The sequence below is a fragment of the Xenopus laevis genome, chromosome 6L (genome assembly GCF_017654675.1).
Source record: "Xenopus laevis strain J_2021 chromosome 6L, Xenopus_laevis_v10.1, whole genome shotgun sequence".
NCBI classification, from domain to species: Eukaryota; Metazoa; Chordata; class Amphibia; order Anura; family Pipidae; genus Xenopus; species Xenopus laevis.
The window spans coordinates 5,851,911-5,879,392 of NC_054381.1; the positions used below are offsets into that span (position 1 = coordinate 5,851,911).

Genomic DNA, 27,482 nt, shown 5'->3' on the forward strand with positions numbered 1-27,482 from the left:
GTCTCCTATAGGCTGCCAGTCCATATAGGGGCTACCAATAGCCAATCACAGTCCCTAACTGGCATCCCAAGGGTTGTGTTGCTCCCCAACTCATTTAACATTTGAATGTGGCTCAGAGGTAAAAACAAAAAGGTTGGGGATCCCTGCATTAGAGTATAATCTTGGACCAGAGGTCATCTGCGTGTAGTAGCATTGAAGACTGGTTCTGCTTTACAAGTGAAGAAAAGGCTTGTTTAAACTAATCGGCCTTGGGCTGGTAAAGAAGCACAAAACATCATGTACAACATTCTTTGCTACTTCTTTTAGTTAAGCTTTAGTTCTCCTTTAACAGTCAGAACACATATTTAAAGGGATAATGTCATGGGGAAAAAAAATTTTTCAAAATGAATCAGTTAATAGTGCTGCTCCAGCAGAATTCTGCACTGAAATCCATTTCTCAAAAGAGCAAACAGATTTTTTTATATTCAATTTTGAAATCTGACATGGGGCTAGACATATTGTCAATTTCCCAGCTGCCCGAAGTCATGTGACTTGTGCTCTGATAAACTTCAATAACTCTTTACTGCTGTAATGCAAGTTGGAGTGATATCACTCCCCCCCCCCCAGCAGCCAAACAAAAGAACAATGGGAAGGTAACCAGATAACAGCTCCCTAACACAAGATAACAGCTGCCTGGTAAAACTAAGAACAACACAATAGTAAAATCCAGGTCCCACTGAGACACATTCAGTTACATTGAGAAGGAAAAACAGCAGCCTGTCAGAAAGCATTTCTCTCCTAAAGTGCAGGCACAAGTCACATGACCAGGGGCAGCTGGGAAATTGACAAAATGTCTAGCCCCATGTCAGATTTCAAAATTTAATATAAAAAAATCAGTTTGCTCTTTTGAGAAATGGATTGCAGTGCAGAATTCTGCTGGAGAAGCACTATTAACTGATTTATTTTGAATTTTTTTTTTTTCCCATGACAGTATCCCTTTAAGATCTAAAAAGATGTGAGAGGAGTAAGGAATCCTTTGTGGCCGAATTGCAAGTAAACTACACTCATGAAAGACAACTGTGCTAGACATGGTCCTACAAGTGTGAGTACAGACACAGGCCAAACTTGTAAAGGTAAGGAGGTGGTTAAGGGACTGATTTTTGCCATTACTGGCTCCCTGGGTTTTCACAAAGCTTCTCCGAAAGTATCAGCTCATGTCCCAGAAATAGGTCACAAGCCATGCCATGCGCTCTTCCTATTACACAAGGGTTGCCAACATGGCATTGAGTTAGGGGACAGATTATTAAGAAAGCTTTGGGGGGAGCTAAGCAGGGTGTTTAAAGAAAACAAGAGCAACAACGGTTTTGTTATAGCAGGTAAACCCCAAATAAAAGGATATCGAACAAATACAAAAACTTAATATAAATAAGAGGTGGTGGGGGCAGGTTTCAGTGCAAAAGCAATGGAAAGCCCTGCAAGAGGAATAAAACATAAGACAAATAAAAGTAAAAGTAACAGGCAGCAGAAACTCAATACTTAGTGGAGCAAGAGGCAAATGCTTCTATAAGAGGCAATAGAACTTACCCAGCTTTTCTTGATCGTGTGATAAGAAGTCTCTGCTTCCCTCTTGTAAATATGCATCAAAAGAAGCCTGACCTTCTGGTAAGAGTAACGTTGCTTCCTCGGAACTCCGGAGGGGCTCTAAATTCAGAGGAGGAGTTCTGCTGATTAAACTTGCTTTGGGAGACAGCTGCATGCACCAGGGCTATAAAAAGCTCTGCAAGCCATTCCAATATTACCAACTGCTCACACTGAACACTGAATGGTCTTTAGAAAGGGCTGAAAATGTCTTTCATGATAGGAACTGCCTGTATAATAAATACGTTCAGGGGTAACTACAGAGGAAACAGACCCTGCGCCTGCAGGGGGCCCCAGGAGGTATAGAGGGCCTCATGAGGCCCAAATTCATATATAAGTTCAATAAATATTGGTAAAAAAGGTCAACCTATAGACAGTTTGAGGGCCTGAAAAATAATTTGCTGTGGGGCCCATTAATATCTAGTAACAGCACTGAATATATCACCTTAGATACAGCACATGAAGCCCCATATGTAATAAATGGCACAAGGTTTCCCCAGGAGCAGTAACCCATAGCAACCAATAAGGTGTTTGTGTTTAAACAGGTGATCAGTAAATGCTACCTGCTGATTGGTTGCTATGGGTTACTGCACCTGGGCAAAGCTCTCTTATTACAGAACCCCTTAAAACACTGCACGTCTCTCTTTGCTATTATTTTCCTATGGCAGCAACAGGGCAAGTTAAATCACCAAGTGTCACTTACCTATTAACATTTTATACACATACTTAGAATTTCCTATTATAACATTTATATTATGTGCAAATAATAAGTGGTTCATTTATAAATACAAGTCAATTAAAGAGTTGCTTATGATGAATGTGTCTATCACTTCTTACTGCCAGCAGTTTTAAAAGTCTCAGGTTACACAGCAGATAAGCTCTGTAGAACATAATGGTGTTATCTGTTATCCACTATTTATCCTGTGCCATACAGCCCTTTTTCAATCTCTGCCATTGCTACACAGCAGCTTGTTTATATGAACTATAGTAGTGTTACTGAAGAAAACCCACCAGTTTTACAAGTGCAGGAAAACACCACATGTTTTCTTTGAAAAACTTTAATGTTTGGTGTTACTGTTCCTTTAACTCTATGTGCTCATACAAGGGTGTCGTTAGTGTAGAATTGTGTAAGACAATTTCCTGTTAAAAAAAAAAAAACACCCCCAAAAATTGACTTATAAAGTTACCAGGGGTGGCTTCTTACCCAACGTTTCCTCAAAAATGGCACCGACGCATAGCTAGTGTCTATGTTACAAAAAAAGTCATTCCTCCCTTTTTTTGCAATCAAACTTGTTTTTTTTTCCTTAATCAGTGATAAAATAAGGTCTTGTTTCATAATTGAATCTGTCACAGCTGCAAAGCAGCATTGCTGGGGATGTAAATGAGCATTTTAGATGTACTTTAACAGATACAGCCATGTGTCTTGTCAGACTACTGCTCTAATCCCGAGTCTAAATCTAGAATCCCTGCAATTCTTTTTTTTATCAGATGTCTTGAGTAGTAGAAAATACACCCTACCCACATGCAAGCACAAGTATAGGACTGTATGCCACCAACATGCAGCTTTGTTCCTATCAAGTACAAGATACTTCTTATTTGTAGTAATCTGGATAACAGTTTATTACAAAGTTAATAGGTCCCATACTTGTATGGCCTATGTGACAGGGTGTTTTGATCGCTGCAGTGCTCGAGAAGGGAACTGCACCAATCACAGCACCCACCCTCACGTCAAAGATTCCTATAGCAAAACCTGGGAAAGCCCCACAGACCTCAGCAGTAAAAACAATGAATTTGTTACAGGTTTGTAAGTGAACGCTTTCAGCTTGACAGCACTATAATGAATGGGTAGTGCCAGGCCCAAATTTGTGGGAAGGCCACAAAGACCCGGGCCTAGGATTTCAGGATTTCAGGGGCAGCATACCACCCAGCTGCATCCACAAATTGGTTCTGAAGCACTGGGGAAATGCAGACCGGGATCTACCAGTACACCTTTAGCTGGTGATCAGTAGATCTCCAGCCAACAAACAGCTTGTCTATATCATCCTCCTGTTTCATGCTTTTCATTTAGATATTTATTATGTTAAGTTTACATAAGAAATAGTTGTTTGTTATTTACAGTACATTTTCTCATAAATCAATATATAAGTAATTTCCAGGGAACAGAACGCTAACAATGCTTTTATAGATGTCGATCATAATGGGACATCATCACTAAAAGTAGACCTCGCATTAGTAAAGTATGGACACTCCTGTTGTAGGCTATACGGAGAGTTAAGGTGGCCATACACGGGCCGATAAAAGCTGCCAACAGACCAAGTCGGCAGCTTATTGGCCCGTGTATGGGGGCCCCCGACGGGCTTCCCCGATCGAGATCTGGCCGAAAGTCGGCCAGATCTCGATCGGATGGGATTCGTTGATGCGGTCCCGCGATCCGACCGCCCGTTTGCGAATGCTAGGATCCGATCGTTGGGCCCTAGGGCCCACGATCGGATCTGCCCGATATTGCCCACCTCAAGGTGGGCATATCGGAGGGAGATCCGCTCGTTTGGCAACATCGCCAAACGAGCGGATCTATCCATGTATGGCCACCTTTAGAGAGCTTGTATTTCTTACAGGCATATTTCCACACTTTCAAAGTTGCTCCTATTGTGGGCTGCTGTTTGATATTAGCTGGAATGTTGCTGCCTGTTCAACGTCTAACCATAATTTGTCTGTGCTTTGTGGTTTCCATTGAAGTATTCTGGACAAGTGGATTGCATCATAACAAAACACTAACCTGGGCAGTGCAGATACAACTACATAGTTATCTTGTGACTTCATGTAACTGCTGCAGTCATATGGCCGCCTTGATTACTGCAACCTACTTCTCGCAGCTATTCCAACAAGTCGCCTCTCACGATTCCAATCTGATCTAAATGCGACCACTAGACTCATTCATCTAACTCACCGCTCAACATCAGCTGCTCCCATAAACATGTCCCTTCACTGACTCCCAATCTCCTCTAGAATCAAATTCAAACTACTCACATTTAAGGCCTTTAACAGTGAAGCCCCTTCCTATATTTCATCTCTGACCTCCAAATACCGTATATACTCGAGTATAAGCCGTCCCGAGTATAAGCCGAGGGAACCTAATTTTACCTCCAAAAACTGGGAAAGCTCATTGGCTCGAGTATAAGCCTAGGGTGAGAAATGCAGCAGCTTCTGATAAGTTTTAATCAAAAAATTGAGGGTTTCTGCTCCCATTGGAGGTGCTGGCGTCTCGTTTTTGGATGCCGGCGACCATTCTTGGATGCCGGCGAATATTCTTGGAGACTATTCTTGGACGCCGGCGACTATTCTTGGACGCCGAGGACTATTCTTGGAGACTATTCTTTTTGCTCTTGACCTGAGTATAAGCCGAGGTAGAGTTTTTCAGCATATTTTGGGGGCTGAAAAACTCGGCTTATACTCGAGTATATACGGTACTCTCCTTCACGCAACCTTCCCCCTGCTTCTGACCTTCCCTCACTTCCTCTCTCATCAATTCTGCCCTTTCTTGTCTACAAGACTTCTCTCGGGCTTCTGCTTTTCTCTGGAACGCTCTGCCTCCAACTGTCAGACTTTCTCCTTCTTTCCAAACTTTCAAGCGCTCCTTAAAGACAGAAGCTTATTCAATGTACCTTAATTAGTCAATCATTGCTTTATCATAAAACACAAAATTGTTTCTAAAATCCTAATGTCTCAATTGTACCCTAACCTTTAGTTTGTAAACTCAAATTTGTAGGGCCCTCTAATCCTATTTTACTCTGTAATCCTTGTATGTTATCCTCCATTTATTCCATTTGTTATAACTAAGGTAAAGCACTGTGTATCTTGTCAAGGCTATATAAATAAATGATGATGATGTGGTAGCATCAATCATCAGACACTTACTCCTTGCAATTTTAAATAGCGAAAGAGAATACCTAATAGGAGATGAGCTACACCTGCGCTTCAGTTTCATTGCACAGACTCAGCAGCACATCAGCATTCCACCCTTCATCCTACACCAATCAGCTTGTCTTGTGTTTTCTCACATTCCCAGTAAAGTGGAATACCTAAAGTAATCTGGAAACCTGTTATCCAGAAAGCTTCGAATTATGGAAATGTTGCCTTCCGTAAACTCCATTTTATTCAAATAATCCACATTTTTAAAACTGATTTTCTTTTTCTGTGTAATAAAACAGTAGCTTGTATTTGATCCCAACTAAGATATAATTAATCCTTATTGGAGGCAAAACCAGCCTATTGGGTTTATTTAATGTTTAGATGATTTTCTAGTAGACTTAAGGTATGAAGATCCAAATTACGGAAAGATACATTATCTGAAAAATCCCAGGTCCCGAGCATTCTGGATAACAGGTCCCATACCTGTATTATGATGTTAGTCTGTGCTCTGTCTCACCTGCTGGTTGATGTGGACTTAGTGCCAGCTGTTCTTCAGCAGTCGGCTGCCAGATCCCAGCCATGTTGTCACTCTGGGTCAATGGAAGTGGAACCTGGATTGAGCTGTCACTTGGTGTGTCACCACATGTGGCTGAAATGATACATCCCAACTTATCTGTAACATGTATAACTCACATTACTTTAATACTATATATATATATATATATCACAAGAACACGATAAAATGTACAAGCAGCATATCTGTAAGGGAAACTAGATTTACAATATAAGCAAGACAAACATGATGGCATGTGTATTCAAGTTCTCCAGAAGACCCCAATATAATTTGCCTTTGGATTTGACTAAGGGAAATATTAGCAGAGTTCCCTTTTTTTCTTTCTTTCTCTTTGCTCACAGCTTTTACCATAACACTATTTGAACATAGCTATTCCCATGTACTAAGCGCAATTCAGCAGGAACAGCCAATAAGTTTGCTCATAGTCTGTACAGAGAGATCCCATAAAACTATGGCAGCATAGGTATTCCCTGTACTAAGCACAATTCAGCAGGAACAGTCCCTAAGTTTGTTCATAGTCTGTACAGAGAGATCCCATAAAACTATGGCAGCATAGGTATTCCCCTGTACTAAGCACAATTCAGCAGGAACAGTCCCCTAAGTTTGCTCATAGTCTGTACATAGAGATCCCATAAAACTATGGCAGCATAGGTATTCCCCTGTACTAAGCACAATTCCGCAGGAACAGTCCCTAAGTTTGCTCATAGTCTGTACAGAGAGATCCCATAAAACTATGGCAGCATAGGTATTCCCTGTACTAAGCACAATTCCGCAGGACCGCACCACTCCATCTATATTCATCAACCTCTGCTTATCAGGACTGAGTGAAAGCTCCAATTTAATCTAATTCAATGAAATTATATTATATTTTAAAACAGTGGCAAGTTAAATCAGACAATAACAGAACATAGATTTCAAGTGTGTTAACTTTTATAAATAAATGCATTCTGGAATATTTATAAATGTTACAAGACTCGTCTCCTGCAATTGGCTTTTGACGAGGACATCTCACGTTGGATGATGCATTATAATTTAACCACTTACTCTAAAACAAACATAGCTAGACTTACTAACGAAGACGCCATCTATAAAAACAGAGCAGGTTTTTCATCTCATCCTGAAGAGTCTCTACTATAAACTAATCATTCCTTATGGGAGGTCCAAAAAATAAAAATGGGAGGGAAAAACACACACAGCAATCATTCCATACCGGTGGTTATTTCAGAGATATCTCCACTGGGTGAATCTGTTTTTGAATTGGAATCGGTCAGCCAGCCTTCCTCGAATGGGTTAAGCTCTTCAGCTAAGCAGAGAGGTAAAAAGACAATGATAGTGTTACACAGCATTCAGCAAATACATTACAGCACAGATCATTAAGCAGCAACTCGCAATTTGGAAATGTAATTTGTGTTTCACAAATGAAAGCTCCCCACTAAAGATTTGGTGCCAACACAAAATCTGAGAAGCCGATCTCCTTGGCTAACAAGATGTACCCTAGAGTTGGGGCAGCCTGCATGAATACTTTTGGCACCTCTCCTACTTTATGGAAGTTGAGGGTAAAAGTAGCCAGACTAGAGGTGCACCGAATCCCCGAAACCTTTGTGAAAGATTTGACCGAATACTGAACCAAATCCTAATTTACATATGCAAATTAGGGACGGGAAAGGAAAACATGGGGAAAAAAATTTTGTTTCCTTGTTTTGTGACAAAAATGTGATTTCCCTCCCCTAATTTACATATGCAAATTAGGATTCGGATTCAGTTTGGCAAGGCACAAGGATTCAGCCGAATCCCGAAGCAAATCCTGGATTCGGTGCATCCCTAATATAGACTTAACAATTACGATCTTTCCTGGAAAAGAGCTTTCCAAGAAAGATGGTTAGTTTCAATACACACGTGTAGAGCTGAATGGTCAGATATACAGATAGAAACAATAGAATTCGACCTGTATCTGGTGATTCAGCACTAATAATGGCCGATGTTCTGGTGCGTTCAAAGGCGCCCAATAAAAATTTTCCGCCTGGGCCAATCAATATCCAAGTCTTCTTCCAATATCTGTCAGCTCGTCTCCTGCCATACATGCACCAAATATTGTACGAAAATGAATTTGTTGCTATAATATCTGTGCGTGTACGGCCACCTTTAGTCATACCATAAAGCATAAGGCACTTGAAGAGATGGATTACACTGATCACACTCAAGGAAAATACACATTGTGCCAATCTGACTGATCAAAAAGAGAGAGATGTCAAACACCGGTAGAAGGCTACGTTTCAATGTTTCTTGTATCCGTTGCTTAATGAGGCAACGGGGTTAATGAGGTTGCTTTTTATTCAGCAGCTCTCTAGTTTGCAATTTCAGCAATGGAGTTGCTATGATCCAAATTAACCTAGCAACCATGCATTGATTTGAAAAAGAGACTATAATATGAATAGGAGAGGGACTGAATAGAAAGATGAGCAATAACCATAAACTTGTAGCCTTAAGGCAGTGGCACACGGGAAGATTTGTCAGAGGCGGCTGCTGGTGGCAAATTTCCCCAGAATGCCGCTCCATTGCCAGTAGTGAAGACCGGGCCAGTCTGAAACCCGCGGGTCGGTTGGGTGCGAGCTGGCTACCTCATTATTTCTTCGTGTCGCGGGTGGGTTCGGGTTGAGCTGTTCCTTCGGCTCTCCCGGCTCATGACCTAAAATCTCCGGCTCCTCCATTTATAGATTTGTGCCTGCCCCATCCCTTTCGTGACATCACTGCTGGGCTGGCACAGATATTTAAATGGAGGAGCCGGGGTGGGTTGGGTGAGAGCGGGTTAGGGTCGGGTGCGGGTCCAGAAAATCTGGACCCGCACATCACCAATTGCTGGTAATATAAATCACTGGAAATATGTCCAACTGATTGCCTGCTCCTGGGGCAACTTAAGGCGATCAGTTGGGCATAACGCCAGCAATTTCGAAATAACAGCAACGGAGAGGCATTTTTTCGAAGGTTTGTCGCCCATAGCAGTGTCTAAAAAATCGTGGGCGACAAATCTTCCCGTGTACCACTGCCCTTACAGAACATTTTTTTTTTAGATGGAGCTTAGAATTAGCTGCTATAACATACTAAGATTTAACATAAAGGCGAACTAAATAATTCCCAGGTAAGTCAGCTTTGTAACCCACTGAAGGAGATGATCTTTTAGCCGATATAGTCACCTGAATCTTAGGAGAAATATTACACTTATTTCAATTAATTAGGAGCCCTAAAAAATTCTAAAGAAGAGTAGCAAACAAAAAATAAAGACCAATTGATAAGTTGCTTAGAATTAGACTATAAGATACTAAGAATTAACTGAAAGGTGAATAAACACTTTAACATGAGAAATTAAATGGGGTGAAGTAACAAACATGAAATGTTTCCTACTTTCAGCTGGCCTACCTTAAACCTCTGACCTATTCATTTTGCCATGGCCTGTGAAAATTAAATTGGTTTAATGTTGCCTGTGCTTGTCTCGACTTTATGTACATTAGAAAGTCTCGACTTGTTTAACTGTGCCCAACTGCAGCTGGGATTTGTAAAGCTCAAATCTCTCGCATCGAATATGTTTCTTTGTTTGTGAAATCCGCGTTTATATTTTGAGCCAGACTGCAGAGAATCCAGAACATACAAAACACATCCGTCCTGCTCTGATTTATGGTCTGTATCCGGCAGGTAACACCACGCACACTACATGCAGAAGGGCTCCATGATAAATGAGCTGTCAGGACTGCTCTGCAGCTACGTTCTAAATATATATAGTATTCACAGAGAGAGAGAGATTCAGGAGGAATATGTGCATACCGGGAACCGTTCTTTCAGCTTCAAAGTGCTCTGATAAGGCAGGTTGGTTTGTGGTATCAAAGGGAGGTAGATCTGACAAGACATTCTCATCGTAGTTTGACCCAAATGGATCTGTAATTAAAGAAGAAGAAAAAAAGAATAAGAATACTAGCTGCCATCGCATACAGAAATGTAGGCAACACAATAGTGAGATTTCTAGAAATAGGAACCTTCCTTGTTGCTTAGGTTCAGCTCCATTTTTTTCTATTATAAATAATAATACAATCATATACATTATAATAAACATGAAAAACAAAATAAACACAAGCCTTACTCGCACATTAAAGTGCAACAAGAAAGGCTGAAATTTCAGAGCAGGCCTGCAGTTTGGGAATAAGGTTTGAATACAATGCTGGGATGGGACCATGTGACAAGTCGCTGACATTTGAGAGAGGGTTAAAGGGATTCGGTCATGATTTTTATGGTGTCGTTTTTATTTCTAAATGACACGGTTTACACTGCAAATAATTCACTGTACAATATAAAATGTCATTGCTGAACCAGCAAGTGTATTTAGTTGTAATATTGGTGTGTAGGTGCATCTCAGCTCATTTTGCCTGGTCATGTGATTTCAGAAAGAGCCAGCACTTTAGGATGGAACTGCTTTCTGGCAGGCTGTTGTTTCTCCTACTCAATGTAACTGAATGTGTCTCAGTGGGACCTGGATTTTACTATTGAGTGATGTTCTTAGATCTACCTGGCAGCTGTTATCTTGTGTTAGGGAGCTGCTATCTGGTTACCTTCCCATTGTTCTGTTAGGCTGCTGGGGGGAAAGGGAGGGGGTGATATCACTCCAACTTGCAGTACAGCAGTAAAGAGTGACGTGAAGTTTATCAGAGCACAAGTCACATGACTGGGGGCTGCTGGGAAACTGACAATATGTCTAGCCCCATGTCAGATTTCAAAATAAAATATAAAAAAATCTGTTTGCTCTTTTGAGAAACAGATTTCAGTGCAGAATTCTGCTGGAGCAGCACCATTAACTGATGCCTTTTGAAAAAAAAAACTTTTTTTCCCCATGACAGTATCCCTTTAAGGAAAAGGCAAACCATCCCTTTAAAGGGTTTGTTCACCTTCCAACACTTTTTTCAGTTCAGTTGGTTTCAAACAGTATTCCTTTAAATGTTCCTATGTTTGTAACCCGAGTGTCGCAGCTTGGTGATACCAGGCAGAGCAATAATCAGTGCTGAGCATCAGGCTGCAGAACTACTCAGTAAACAATGCCTATTTAACTTAAAACCACATCCTTTCCAGCCTTAACTACTGCAACCAACATCTAGCTTCCCATTGTCAGCACTTTCCCCATCTACTCTTCTCTGTACTACTACTTGCATCTCTAAGCTTTTTTTGCTTTGATGCCAGAACATGTCTGCATATATTTTACCCAGCAGATCGGTGTTCATAACTGGAAATACTGGATCTTGTGAGCTAATAGGACTAAAGCTACATATCCATGTCAGTATGAGATCTCTGCCATGAGTTGTGCTTAATAGGCTTAAGATTTTGGCTTCTGCTATATAACACTTCCATGAGATACACTTTCACTGATCTGTTAGAGCCTGGATTTCCTATTATCAGTCCATCAGCCTATCAGGGTCAGGCTTCTACAAATACTCCACTATTAAAGGAACTCTGTGATTTGCTTAGAGGACACTTTGATGCCACTTATTGGGGCAGACATGAATAATTTTCCTTTATTAAAGCACATCAGCTCAACTTTGTGAAAGGTAATTAGCAAAGATTATAAAGGGAGATGCCATACTGCCTCAGTTAGTAAATTCTCCTGTTTATCGGACACTGCTTGTACTATATCCTTGAACAGAGCTGCAAGGGTTACATTCAGATGTTATCAAGTAAATAACGAACCATAAGTTTAAAATCAAAGGGCTGTTTCAGCACAATGATATAATGCTGGACTAATTGGCATCAGCACTGTGACCTGAAGAGCCACGTTGCAGCCAAAGTTATCAGATATGACCAGGCTGTTTAATCGGCTATTCCAGCAAATACAGACTGGGCCTGCAGCTCACAGCACTGTGTTACTTGCACCTGCAACCAAGTGTTGTTACTGCTCCCCGTAAATCATGTGTGCTCATCTCATAAACAGAGGTTGAAACAAGGTTCTTCACATCCAATGTGAGCTATAAGCCAAGCAAAGGTGGTACCACACCCTAAACCACTCGCTGAATTGGGGGACTGTTCCTGCTGAATTGTGCTTAGTACAGGGAATACCTATGCTGCCATAGTTTTATGGGATCTCTCTGTACAGACTATGAGCAAACTTAGGGGACTGTTCCTGCTGAATTGTGCTTAGTACAGGGAATACCTATGCTGCCATAGTTTTATGGGATCTCTCTGTACAGACTATGAGCAAACTTAGGGGACTGTTCCTGCTGAATTGTGCTTAGTACAGGGGAATACCTATGCTGCCATAGTTTTATGGGATCTCTCTGTACAGACTATGAGCAAACTTAGGGGACTGTTCCTGCTGAATTGTGCTTAGTACAGGGAATACCTATGCTGCCATAGTTTTATGGGATCTCTCTGTACAGACTATAAGCAAACTAAGGGGACTGTTCCTGCTGAATTGTGCTTAGTACAGGGAATACCTATGCTGCCATAGTTTTATGTTATCTTTCTGTACAGACTAAAAAAATTTAGGGGGCTGTTCCTGCTGAATTGTGCTTAGTACAGGGAATACCTATGCTGCCATAGTTTTATGGGATCTCTCTGTACAGACTATGAGCAAACTAAAGCTGGCCATAGACGCAAAGATCTGATCGTATGAATCGAGGATTCTTATGATTTTCGGACCGTGTGTGGAGAGTCCCAACATTTTTCGTCCGGCGGAGATCAGTCGTTTGGTCGATCGGACGGGTTAGAAAATTTCTGTCGGCTGCCGATAATATCTCTGCGTGTATCGCCGATCGTACGATTTTCAGTGGGCGACTGTCACTAGCTTTGGTTGGACATAGATATCGTACGATTGCTGTCAGGGGCAGAACATTGCTGATCTGTTCTTTTACTATCTGACTGGTAAGACTTTGATTTGAATGGTTAGTGGCGGGTCGGGAGATGGGAAAGTACGATCGTACGATGATTTGTACGATCGGATCTTTGCATCTATGGCCAGTTTTAGGGACTGTTCCTGCTGAATTGTACTTAGTACAAGGGAATACCTATGCTGCCATAGTTTTATGGGATCTCTCTGTACAGACTATAAGCAAACTTAGGGGACTGTTCCTGCTGAATTGTGCTTAGTACAGGGGAATACCTATGCTGCCATAGTTTTATGGGATCTCTCTATACAGACTATGAGCAAACTTAGGGGACTGTTCCTGCTGAATTGTGCTTAGTACAGGGGAATACCTATGCTGCCATTGTTTTATGGGATCTTTCTGTACAGACTATGAGCAAAATTAAGGGACTGTTGCTGCTGAATTGTGCTTAGTACAGGGGAATATCTATGCTGCCATAGTTTTATAGGATCTCTCTGTACAGACTATGAGCAAATTTAGGGGGCTGTTCCTGCTGAATTGTGCTTAGTACAGGGAATACTTATGCTGCCATCGTTTATGGGATCTTTCTGTACAGACTATGAGCAAAATTAAGGGACTGTTGCTGCTGAATTGTGCTTAGTACAGGGGAATATCTATGCTGCCATAGTTTTATAGGATCTCTCTGTACAGACTATGAGCAAATTTAGGGGGCTGTTCCTGCTGAATTGTGCTTAGTACAGGGAATACTTATGCTGCCATCGTTTATGGGATCTCTCTGTACAGACTATGAGCAAACTTAGGGGGCTGTTCCTGCTGAATCCTGCTTAGTACAGGGGAATACCTATGCTGCCATAGTTTTACGAGATCTCTCTGTACAGGCTATGAGCAAACATAGGAGGGCCCTGATGCAAATGCATTATCTAATTATGTGGAACATACATAATAGAAACGACACAGCACTGTTCCCAATGGCTACCATCTATCAAGCCATAAAGTGCCAGAAGAAGCCCCAGACTTCAGAATCAGAGAATAAGAGATTTCCATCAGCCGGTGATTGGGACAAACCAGGACAGTGGGCAGCGTATGATTAACATGTCGTGGCCTCTTGCTCGTCCTCGGATGCTGTACAAGCCTATGGTAGGAAAGCTTATGCTTAGCTCCATCCAGAATTCAGACAAAGCTGCTTACTATGTTTAACCCATCCAGCATGAAGAGTATATTCAGTAGTATGTGCAGAACTGTAACATTCCCAATGATTGAAGCAATGGCTGAAGCTCAGTGGAGTCAGAATGACACCAATACAGGAATCTACAGGAAGCTCTTGAGTAGCAACGTCCTTGCCTTACTGCAATGCTGTGCTATTAACATTAACGGTACTGAGTTCACTGCACCCTTCTGGATGTTGTCTTCAGCTGCTGCTGCCATGAAAGCAAAGTCAGTTTAGGTTTGTGCTGGAGAACATGGGAAGGGAATATCTGACTGGTATGTCTGTGTATTTAGCGAACAGGCCTGTGTGTCTGTCGGATCCCTAAAATAGCTGCATTCCTACCATGTACTGGATAAGGCTTGCCGCCATGTCACATTTAATTAGCGAATAGGAAAATAGCTGGAAGCTACTGGTGTATGAGCCTGTGTGTAACACCATCCCGCCCAGTAAGAGGGGACTGCGGATCCGGCCGTATGCTCAGGGTTAGGAATGCACCGAATCCAGGTGCAAATCAGGGTTCGGATTCAGTTCAGTATTCGGATTCGGTTCAGTATTCGGCCGAATCTTTCACGAAAGATTCGGGGGTTCGGCCGAATCCAAAATAATCGATTCGATACATCCCTAGGATTCAGCCCATTGCGCTTCTATGCATTTAGTGTACCTGTAATACACACAGACCATGCTTCCTCTGGATATTTGCATTTATACATGGTGTATGGTGCTGCCAAGCTGCAGGTCTCTGCTAGGCCAATAAGAATGAATAAAACATTGCTATATTTTGTTATAATAAAATCTGACTGATCTACATACAGTACAACCATATGTATGCCTCAGTGCCTTCAGACCCACAATATATTTGTTTGGCATAATGTACACCCCCTGTTCACCCCAACACAATCCCCCCCCCCATATAGTTTACTACATTTTCCACATGGCATTTGTTAAGTTGAATTAATGCCAATCGGATTCACATGACATGGCAGCACAGAAACCAGCGCAGTCTGCATCAAAACTCATTACCAAACAGCTCTGCAGCATCAGTTCCTTTGTAGATTTAACTTCAGCTTCTGCTAATAGTTTGATGATTCCCACAACCCCTAAGCTTAGCGTCTCAGAAGCAGCCCAGAGCTCACTGAGCATGTGCAGTGCCACTGACACTCAAATGTAGCCTAACAAGATCCATGATGGGGAGCTGCTTGGGATAACCTTGATGGGCATTTACTGTTTTAGAGCTGCTGCTGCTGAACCTCTAGACTTCTACAAGAAGTTCAGTATATATTATGTACCGCATTTCTACCCATAATCTTTTTTAGGCACCAAAGTATCTTGGGCTGGTTCAAATTTAATGGAAGACATGCAGTGGTTCGATAAAGTTAGCAATTTGGGGGTAGTGTGCTCAAAATATAGTCACACCGAGGGGTTTAATCTCTACTTTTCCTTTAAAAAAGAAGGAAAGCTACTGAGTCAGTTTATTGCCAACAGATTAGCCACAATAGTGCAAGATAGAATGCTATATTTATTGTGTGCAATGCTTTACCATACCTGAGTAAATAGCTCTAGAAGCTCTCTGTTTGTTTAGAATAGCAGCGGCCATATTAGCTTGGCGTGACATCACTTCCTGCCTGAGTCTCTCCCTGTTCACTCATAGCTCAGATTACAGCAGGGAAGGGAAGAGGGAGAGGGGGAAGGGAGGATCAAACTGAGCATGCTCAAGCCCAAGCCCTGGAGGTTTAAGCTGAAAACAGGAAGTCTGATACAGAAGCCCATGAGCACACAATAGAAGGAAAGAAATTCTGTGTTTCTTTTGACAGAGGACTCACACCAGTAAACCCTCAAAGTAATGCTGCTCTATTTATTTAGAACTTTCTGATAAAGCTTACTTAATTTTAACCTTTCCTTCTCCTTTAAAGTTATACCCTTGCAATGTACCTGATAACTGGGTAAAAATTGTGAACATCACAGAAAAAATAAAGGGAACTTGCTTTTAAAGAAGAATGAAAACTAAATTCTTTAATTCTAGTAACTGAAAAAAACTGGGTGGGGGTGGTTTATATTGGGGTGCAAGGTAATCATGGCTATGAATGGATTCTTCACAGCCAGACAGATTTAGCCCTTGGCGGGGAGAGATTTAAATTAGGTTTCCTAACACGGCTCCATGTGAACAGGCTGCATAGTTACCCATCGGGCTACAAAGAGTCACACAGACAAGTGCTGACCTAGATTCTGTTCTAAATAAATTCCTCTGCTTGCATAACCTTTCCATTCAGCCAAAAGCTCCATCGATTGCTGCACTCATAAAGGTCTGTGACTCCCAGGAAGGGTGGGGGAATTAAGCATCAGCTCTTATATATAGGGCAGATATATTTAAAGGACCAGTAACACAAAAACTATTAAACGTAACGTGTGTTTTATTTCATGATAATATGATTAATGAAGCCGTGTTTTTGCCTTTAGCTCTGCATTCATTTTATATTGATTTACACGGAGCTTCAGATGACGTATATTCATGAAAAGCCCCCAAAAGCATTCAGAATAAAATAGGGGTGTAGCCCAACAGGACCACTAGATTCATATTGGACTATTGTGTGTAATAGATATTGCCAGACTAACTTAATTTCTTTTTATGAGAAGGTAAGTAGAGACCTTGATTCTGGGATGGCAGTGGATGTGATTTACTTAGACTTTGCTAAAGCATTTGATACAGTGCCACACAGAAGGTTACTGGTTAAATGAAGGAATGTTGGCCTGGAACATAGTATTTGTACCTGGATAGAGAACTGGCTAAAAGATAGACTACAAAGAGTGGTGGTAAATGGAACATTTTCTAATTGGACCAGTGTTGTTAGTGGAGTACCGCAGGGCTCTGTACTAGGTCCCTTGCTTTTCAACTTGTTTATTAATGACCTGGAGGTGGCCATTGAAAGTACTGTTTCTATTTTTGCAGATGAGACTAAATTGTGCAGAACTATAGGTTCCATGCAGGATGCTGCCACTTTGTACAGTGATTTGTCTAAACTGGAAAACTGGGCAGCAAACTGGAAAATGAGGTTTAATGTTGATAAATGCAGGTTATGCACTTTGGCAAAAATAATATAAATGCAAGTTATACACTAAATGGCAGTGTGTTGGGAGTTTCCTTAAATGAGAAGGATCTTGGGGTCTTTGTAGATAACACGTTGTCTAATTCTGGGCAGTGTCATTCTGTGGCTACTAAAGCAAATAAAGTTCTTGTATAAAAAAGGGCATTAACTCAAGGGATGAAACATAATTATGTCTCTTTATAGGTCCCTGGTGAGGCCTCATCTGGAGTATGGGGGCAGTTTTGGACTCCATTCCTTAAGAGGGATATAAATGAGCTGGAGAGAGTGGAGAGACTAAGTGCAACTAAACTGGTTAGAGGGAGGGAAGAGTTAAATTATGAGGGGAGACTGTCACGGTTGGGGTTGTTTTCTCTGGAAAAAAGGCGCTTGCGAGGGGACATGATTAGACTTTACAAGTACATTAGAGGACATTATAGACAAATAGCAGGGGACCTTTTTACCCATAAAGAGAATCACGTACCAGAGGCCTCCCCTTCAGACTAGAGGAAAAGAAGTTTCATTTAAAGGAACAGAGTAGGGGGTTCATCACAGTGAGGACAGTGAGGTTGGGGAATGCACTGCCGGGTGATGATTCAGTTAATGACTATAAGAGGGACTTGGATGATTTCTTGGACAGACATAATACAAAGGCTATTGTGATACTAAACTCTATAGTTAGTATAGATATGGGGATATAGAATTTATGTGACAATAGGGAGGGGTGTGTATGGGGCTGGGTTTTCATTTGGAGGGGTTGAACTTCATGGACTTTGTCTTTTTTCAACCCAATTTAAATATGTTAGCAATCTAAATCACGGTTCGCCAACTAAAAGTTACTTTAAAGGGGTTGTTCGCCTTTAAAATAACTTTTAGTATGATATAGAGAGTGATATTTTGAGAATGTGCAATTGGTTTTCATTTTTTATTATTTGTGGTTTTTGAGTTATTGAGCTTTTTATTCAGCAGCTCTCCAGTTTGCAATTTCAGCTATCTGGTTGCTAGGGTCCAAATTCCCCTAGCAACCATGCACTGATTTGAATAAGAGACTGGAATATGAAAGGCCTGAATAGAAAGAGGAGTAATAAAGTACTGCTGTACTGCAAGTTGGAGTGATATCACCCAATCCCTTGCCCCCCCCCCCAGCAGCCAAACAAAAGAACAATGGGAAGGTAACCAGATAGCAGCTCCCTAACACAAGATAACAGCTGCCTAGTAGATCTAAGAACAGCACTCAATAGTAAAAACCCATGTCCCACTAAGACACATTCAGTTACATTGAGAAGGAAAAACAGCAGCCTGCTGGGGGGGCAAGGGAGGGGGTGATATCACTCCAACTTGCAGTACAGCAGTAAAGAGTGATTGAAGTTTATCAGAGCACAAGTCACATGACTGGGGCAGCTGGGAAATTGACAAAATGTCTAGCCCCATGTCAGATTTCAAAATGACATAAAAATCTGTTTGCTCTTTTGAGAAATGGATTTTAGTGCAGAATTCTGCTGGAGCAGCACTATTAACTGATACGTTTTGAAAAAAATTTTCCCATGACAGTATCCCTTTAAAATGTAGGTTTCTCCATACCCAGGAAACCACAAGAAGGACTTGAGGTTAAGGTGAACTTGCACTCGGAAGAGTGAACGTCTCAGGAAATAAAAGTCTAGTGAGTAGAATTGTGTACAAGTCAGTGATTGGAATTGGCTGCTCTCAGGCATAGGATCTGCATGAGTTACTACACTCACAAGTCAGACAGGTGGGAGTGTAATGTTCCAATATTAGCAGTTATAGGCCAGCAGCTGTTATAAAATATATTTTGGAAGCGGCATGCAGTTCATCTAGATATAACTCATCCGACAAGGAAATCCCAGCATTGTAGCCTGTAATTAACTTTCTATACGATGTCTCCCACTTGTAAAAGCTGCCGTTGCTATGGTTTTTTAAAGGGGAAGTGCCTACAAAACATAAAAATCTATAAACGTATCAAGCTATATATGCTGGAATCTACATACATTTCTGCAATGGGAAAAGAACACTTCTGGCATTATTTTCACCCATCCCTTGTAGCGTTTTACCCACGGCCATACACAGGGCCACCATCAGGGGTGGACAGGGGGGACAAGTGTCCCGGGCATGAAGGGGGGCCCAGCGGTGCTGCACTCTTGAAAGCGCCGGCCTCCCTTGAGACCGCACGAGCCGTGCGTTAGTGCCAAAAAGCCGAACAGCCAAAGGGCCCGAAGTCACGAAAACAGCCAAAGCCGAACTCCCGAATCGGCGAAAAGACCCGAAGCTACAAAAATAGCCGAATTCCTGAAGCGGCGAAAAGACCTGAAGTCACGAAAACAGCGAAATTGAACCCCCTGGCCACCAATGTATTATTTTAATATTCTATAGGCCACTGCCACCAGTTTATTTTAAAATATTTTTTGGGGCCCCAATTTTTTTTTTTTTAACTTGTAAGGCGGACCCTGCCACCAATAATTTTTTTAATAAAAAAAAAAATTTGGGGTCCCAATTTTTCTTTTAACTTGTAAGGGGCCAATGTTTTTTTTAAAAAAAAAAAAATATTCTTTGGGCCCCCAATTTTTTTTTTTTTAATTGTAAGGGGGTAACCAATGTTTTTAAAAAAAAATAAAAAATTATGGGGGTCTCTGGCGCCAATGTTTTTTTTTTTTTTTTTTAATTATAAGGGGGGCCTGACCATCAATAGCTTTTTAAAACCTGTGTGTGGGGGGGGGGTTACTTTTTCAGCGCTGATGTCTGTGTGGTCTTTTAACTGTGATGTCGAGTGGGTGGGATCTGGGGTGGGGCTCGGGAGCAAGTGTGGGCGGGGCCCCAAAGATTTTGTTGTATGGGGCCCCGTGATTTCCCTCCCAGTCCCTGCCCCTAATTTGCATATGTGGTTAGGATAAGGCAGAAGGATTCGCCCGAATCCTGCTGAAAAAGCCTGAATCCTGAATTCACTGCCTCCCTAGTTTAAACACATATTTGAGGTTTTTATGGGTTATCTCAGTTTTGCTAATAAAGGTGAATTGCCCTTTCAGCTGCAAGTCAGTTTCCCCAAGAGACGTGTTAAACAATTGTATCTTTGCTTATCTTAAGTTGTTACAAATGTATCTACCTGCACCTGCCATGTATTCTGGGCTCTCAAAGTCAATTAAGTTTTAGAAACTTTGTATCTTTTTCTTTGTTGGCTGTTCAGTGCAGGAGATCAAGGAGAAAGTCGGGACATTTCAGTAACAATCTGGGACTGCAGGCTGAGCTGTCAAAATCTGGAATGTCCCATGAAAAACGCGACAGTTGGGAGGTATGCTGTTGCTATAGAGAGATTTACACTGCTGCAAGCAAAGTGGAGAAGAAGGAAGCACATGCATGTCGTCCAGTGTTTTTACACAAAGGTTCACAAGTTTAAAAAACATCTCCGGGACTGGGGCAAGTGTTTAGAGCTGACCATGATATTCACATCCTATAAACTATTTTTCAAATCCCTTTAAGGCTGACACGGTCCTGCAACCTCTCCTTCACTTTGATGCATTGAGGAGTGATGCATTCTGGGACTTCAAGCTCCTCTGTTTTTGAAAAAAAATGGTCAATAAGGAAAAGAAGAGGGACTTAAAAGAAGAAGGTAAGCTACGGGGGCATTTTATTGCCAATAGATTAGCTGCAATAGTGCAAGTTATAACACTATTTATTCTGTACAATGCTTTACCATACCTGAGTAAAAAGTTCTAGAAGCTCTCTGTTTGTTTAGGATAGCAGCTGCCATATTAGCTTGGTGTGACATCACTTCCTGCCTGAGTCTCTCCCTGCTCACTCATAGCTCTGGTCTCAGATTACGGCAGAGAAAGGGGGAGCAAACTGAGCATGCTCAAGCCCTAGCGGTTTAAGCTGAAAACAGGAAGTCTGATACAGAAGCCCATGAGTACACAATAGAAGGAAAGAAATGTGGAGTTTCTTTTGACAGAGGACTCAGAGCAGCATTACTTTGAGGGTTTACTGGTGTATTTAGGTGGACCTTTCTGATAAGGCTTACTTAATTTTAACCTTTACTTCTCCTTTAAATAAAAAAAGTTTATATTTTGGGCAGTTGAGAGGTGTTTGGTACCTTTTACACAAGCCCAATTTTTTGAGCTCCTGTTTAAAAAGGTTTTTTTTCCCCTTTAAAAATAAAGAGTGTGTAACGGTTGATTGGCCAAGTGGTACATTGAGTGAAAAGAACTGGGCCGCTGGTATAAATGATGAGCAGGACTGTACCAACAGCAAAGCAATATATTACATAGTATCCAAGTTCCACATGAAGTCAAACTATTGCGCTTGCATCTGAAATGATATGAGAACATCTCAATTTAGATTTTTCACATACCAGGGAAGTTACCCAATAGGTCTCATGTTAAAGGCCGGGATTATATTAATATATTTATGACAAGGAATATTGTAGAAATTTGTTTGGATTAGCACGAAGTGGGGGAAAGAAATTTTTTTAAAAAGTCTCAATGCGATACAACCTGTTTAAATAGGATCTAATGTCGTTCTGTTTTCCTGCTCGGTGTTGTAATAGAAGAAACCATTCTGCCAAAAATAGAAAAGCATCGTAGTGCCAGCAGAATTTGAGACAAATGGCATCTTTCTGTGCCGGTAAATCCGGTGGCGCTTGAAACAGCTGATGGAACTGTTTGCTACACTGGTGACCTTGGGGAGTAGCGAGGTTGGTAGAGAAAGCAAGGATTTCAGCGAGAGAGGTTAGTAACCGAGATCCATATGTAACACCGAATATATATCCGAGTCTGGTACTCTATAAGGATATTAGAAGTCACTGAGTAATTCTGTGACCATATAAAGACACAAGGCTGCAGGCTGAGTTATACAGGGAACTCTGAGTATCACTCATGCAGTGTCGGACTGGGCCGGGGGGAAAAACCCCGGTGGGCCCCGCCGGCCCAGATCCGCTACTAAGTGGGGCGGCGCGACCCCACTTTGTTCAGGGGGCGCGGTAGAGTAGAATATCTGCGCATGCGCAAAAAGTTAGCTCAGCGCGCGTGCGCACAAACGCGGCACCGCGCGCATGCGCACTCGTCCCCTGAAGCACTCCGGAGCGGCAGCGGCGGCCGAAGGGGGGCCCTGGGGCAGTAGCCCCGGTGGGCCCCACGCCTCCCAGTCCGACCCTGCACTCATGTATTATAAGGGATAATATACCCCCTACTGTAAATGATAAGGATATTAGAAGTCACTGAGGGGTTGTTCTGTGACCATATAAAGGCACAAGGCTGCAGGCTGAGTTATACAGGGAACTCTGAGTATCACTCATGTATTATAAGGGATAATGTACCCCCTGCTGTAAATGATAAGGATATTAGAAGTCACTGAGGGTTTGTTCTGTGACCATATAAAGGCACAAGGCTACAGGCTGAGTTATACAGGGAACTCTGAGTATCACTCATGTATTAAAAGGAATAATGTACCCCCTACTGTAATTAAGGATAATATAGGTAGGGATGCACCGAATGCAGGATTCATTTCGGGATTCAGCCTTTTTTGGCAGGATTCCTGCGAATCCAAAAAAATCACATGGCTTTTTGGCACACAAACATGGAAGTCAAAATTTTTTTTTTTTTTAACAGCACACAGTTTTCACCCATTTTCCACCAATTTGCATATGTAAATTAGGGTTCGGATTCGGTTCGGTATTGGGCTGAACCTTTCACAAAGGATTCGGGATTATGCAGAATCCTAAAATAGTGGATTTGGTGCATCCCTAATTTTAAATCACAGAGAGTGGAGTGATGCTCTTTCCTAGTGTGGATTGCTGTTTATGCTGCCTTGAGTGAATGAATATGAAGTCATTTGCTAGACTATTATAGGAATATCGCTTCTGGCAAGGCAATAGTATAGCTCTGAGTGACTGCCTGAAACTGGCAAACAATTAGGTGATCGGTCATGAAACTGGATTGTGAATGTTGCAGGTTTATTCTGGCTGCGTCTCGGCAGGTGCCAGTGCAAATAAACACATTAAGGAGAAAATGACAACTCAAGGAATATCAATGAAGGAGACCTGCTGATGTTCTCCATACATGACTCCATAGCCACAATGTGCACACAAGAGTGAAGCTGCCAAGAGAATCTGAATCAGGCAGAGTGATTTTGCACATTCCTTAGGCTAAAAGGACGGCAGAGACTTGATCTCCTCGTCAGTGCCAGGATAAAGCCCAATGACATCCCAAACAAACGGTTGCCTGGCATATTCACATCTTGCCCACGTCGGTATAAATGATGAAATGTGGAAAATGCAGAAGGACGTACTTGTCCCCAGCAGCTCACGGATGCCGTTTCTCTCTGCTCTAGATTTATTCTATATTTAGCTGCTGCTTAAGCTGTGCAGGAATGGGAGAAGTAGGTCACAAACCCAACGTGCAGATTCCGTGCCCCCAGAATTAGATCCAGGCTTCTCTCTTCACACTGGGCCCGGCCAAGGAGAGGAGGAAAGTCAATGAATAAAAATGCTGCTACCTTGCCAGATGCTCCACGGGAACAGATGTGAAATTAAGGCTCAAAATTAGATGTGACTAACGAACATGTGACTTACATTGCATAAATACAGCGGGATAATGGGAACGAAAAGCTGGCTCTCAAGACTTCTGGGGGATGAATACCCTCCTCTTCATTTTAACATGCAGCCCTCCAGATGCTTACAGATACACAAGATGATTGGATTTATTTGTCCTAAATTGCTTAGAAAGCTCTTCTCAGCACTTTTTTTTCCTTTTAGTTTTCATGACATCACCAGTTTAGCTGATCAGGGACTGATCAACTTTTGAGCTTTTAGAATGATGTATAGCAGTGATCCCCAACCAGTAGCTCGCGAGCAACATGTTACTCGCCAACGCCTTGGATGTTGCTCTCAGTGTCCTCAAAGTTTGGAATCCCAGGCTTGGAGGCAAGTTGTGGTTGCATAAAAACCAGCTGTACTGACTTATAGAGCCTCCTGTAAGCCAGTCCTCATAGGAGCCACCAAATAGCCAATCACAGCCCTTATTTGGCACCCCAGGAACACTTTGCATGCATGTGTTGCACCCCAATTCTTTTTATTTTTGAATGTGGCTCACAGGTAAAAAAGGTTGGGGACCCTGATGTAGAGAATGATATTCTGAGACAATTTGCAATTGGTTTCCATTTTTTGTTATTTGTGGTTATTGAGTTATTCACCGTTTTGGCAATTTTCGTGGCTGACGCAGATAATCGAGACTGAATAATTGCTAAAACTACATCTATGGTTCCTTTTGTATATTAAAGCTTTACTAAGGCTATAGCTTTAGTAAAAGGGATGGGGTTGTTTATACAGAGCTTATTATCTTTATTTAAATAAACTATATATATATATATATATATATATATATATATATATATATATATATATATATATATATATATATATGTTTTAATTAAAAGAGCAAGCAGAATACATTTAAATACAACCTAATTAATTGTGCTCATGTTGGGCAAAGGTATTATATTGGTGCTTTATGTGGAAGGAATACATGCTGCAATAAGAAAATCATTCACACACACACATTTTAGTAGGCAGGTCAATAAGGAGTTCAAGCTAAAAGCCACTCAACTTATGGTTCTTGATATACAACAGTGTTATAATGTTCTTAAATAGGAGTAGTAGCAGTAGTAGGTGGGCCCAAGCAGTGCATTTTTACTGGCCCAGTTCAGTGTAAAAATAAAAACTGGTTAAATAAATAAGCTGTGCAAATTATAATTAGTTAGCCACAAATTTCCTGCTTTTTCAGCTAACGCTTAGTCAGCGAATTGAAGGGAGGCCACTTAGGACATAATTGTTCAGCAAGGTTAATTTTGATCCTCAGCATTCAGCTCAGATTGAAAAGCAACAGTTGTGACCCATATGCTCCCCACCTAAAGTCACTGATTGGTTAGTGAGAGGTAATCAACCAGTGGAAACCCAGAGAGCTGCAGTCACTCCAGCCTTTATACAAAACTGTATTGAAAACATATTTTGCACAGCCTATTTACTGTTCCTAGCTAGTATAGGTATTGGACCTGTAACCCTGAATGCTTGGGACCTGGGGTTTTCCAGATAAGGCATCTTTCTGTAATTTGGATGTCCACACTTAGTCTGCTAAAAATCATTTATACATTAGGATTGCTTTGCTTCCAATAAGAATGCATATATCTTAGTTGGTGGCATTTATTATTATTATTATCATCATCATCATCATCATCATCATCATCATCATCATCATCATCATTATTATTATTAAAGAGAAAAAAGAAATCCGTTTTAAAAATGTGAAATATTTATCTGAAATGTACTCACCGGCAGGTGGCCTTCCAGTAATTCCAAGCTTTCTGGATAACTTTAAGGTACTGTACCTCTTTAATACTAAATGTCACACCAGGTATTCTCACTATGTGATTGGTTCCTCTCTGAGCAGCTAAAAGTGCGGAGCTTGCTGGCTGAAGGTGGGCTAAATAATTGAATATTCTCCCACTGAATATATGTCAAAGGACTCCCTGAATTGTTGAACTTTTATCCTAAAAAGCACACTGGGTGATATACAGAACCTTCAATATTTGTATGCAGTGTGGTATTCATTGAATCTCCAATGGGGCTACAGAAGACCTCTGGAGTTAAATAACCAGGTTAAGCTCGATTTGACTTGGAAAGCTCAACCACTCATTTAACATGACTGTAATACTAAGCAAAGAGGGCCAACAACCAGTGATTTGAACCCCAAAATTGGTCCACTGCCGTTAAAGGGGAACTCTCATCCAAAAAAAAATTATTACAAACCCTATTTTAACACATTAGTCAAGCAAAATAAACTTCAATTACACTATATTAATTATTTGAATCTTGTTTCCTTCGATCTGGGAATTAATAATTACAGAAAACAGGCAGGAGCCATTTTGGGGACACCGTTATTAAACCTTACATCATCTCAAAATCTTGTTTGTGCACCAGAATGGGGGACCTGATGTCCATCTCCATGTCCTGGCTGCACAATTAAATGTTAAAGAGACAGGGGGAATGTGGGGAGAGCAGGGACATCTAGTAAGTGTTGAATGGAAAGTGAAAGTAATTGCTTGCTCCGCCTCATAGAGGAGGGGCAGGCAACATTTGATTGACAGCTGAGATTTTAAAGGAGTTATGAAAGCTTTAATCAAAAAAGAATTTTGGATTTCATGTTTAATTTGAAAAGGACTTATTATACAGCTTATTATGTCTGGGTGACAGGTCCACTTTAAACTCTTCGTCAAATTATAAGAAAAAATGTTTTCTCTGGCTGATAATGTAACTTAACAGGCTTCTACGTTTTCAGCTGCATTTGCACCAATAGATTTAACAGTTGAAGTACTTCCATGGCATGAGGTAGGCGCTGCACAAACAGACATACCAGAACATCAGAGGTTTAAGTTAGTTGTTAAAATGTTTATTTAGTGATTGTTACAAGCAGAGCTCTAAAAAGAAAGGTGAACTATTGGCTAATGCATTAGTATGGTAATAGCAGTACAGTTAGGGGCACCAAGAAACCTGGCACCACTTTGAAATAAAGATCAGCGGGTAAAGATAGGAGTTTCTAATAAAATCCCAAATATCTGCAAACACTGGCTCTAAGAGTAGGAAGGGCGGCAGCAGGTCAGGAATGTTCTTCAGCATCAAGGAACAAGGGAGCATACTGCAGCCAATGGTAGATCCACCTCTCACGAAAGCACAATGAATTTAATGTTACATCTCCAATCTTCCATTGAATAGGTAGAATATAATCAAATTTATGAAACAATGTAGTATATGAAAATGAGCATTTAATGGTGGGAGATGATAAAAGACTGGAAATCAGGCTATTTGTGCTTACACGGAGGGTTTCAGCAAACACTGCAGTGCATAGAGAGTGAGGAAGAGGAAGGAGGTGGAGAAGCCATCAGCAGAGCTAGCCTTTAGTTCTTCTAGGCACTAATGTCCAAGTGCTGGACGTGTTGGAAGCAAAGTTTGGGAGTTCCAGTGTGAGGAGAAAGATTCTAGGATTCTAGTAGGGAAAAAGAAAGGGAAGGGAGCAGATCAGGGGAAATCAGAAAGGGAGGAAGAGAGGCAGAAGCATAAGTAGTTAGTAAAACAGTCACCATATCAGTTTCACACAAAGGTCAGTTGCCTACATGTTCATGGAAAGAAGAAAGTTAGAGAATAAAGTGCTGCAGAAAAGAGGACTTCCTGTGATTTTCAATAAATAAAA

General features: G+C 41.3%; 1 protein-coding gene across 15 annotated transcripts in view; it reads right to left on the reverse strand.

Moving 5' to 3' along the window:
- The window catches only part of map4.L (microtubule associated protein 4 L homeolog), a 129,184-nt gene that overhangs the window by 46,008 nt on the left and 55,694 nt on the right, over positions 1–27,482 (reverse strand). For 13 of the 15 annotated variants that reach the window (XM_041565353.1, XM_041565355.1, XM_041565354.1 and 10 more), the window contains 4 exons: positions 9,917–10,027; positions 7,311–7,403; positions 6,044–6,199; positions 1,564–1,680 (listed from right to left, as the gene is read on the reverse strand). In XM_041565353.1, the coding sequence (XP_041421287.1) occupies positions 1,564–1,680; positions 6,044–6,199; positions 7,311–7,403; positions 9,917–10,027 (477 nt within the window). 15 annotated transcript variants of the gene reach the window in all.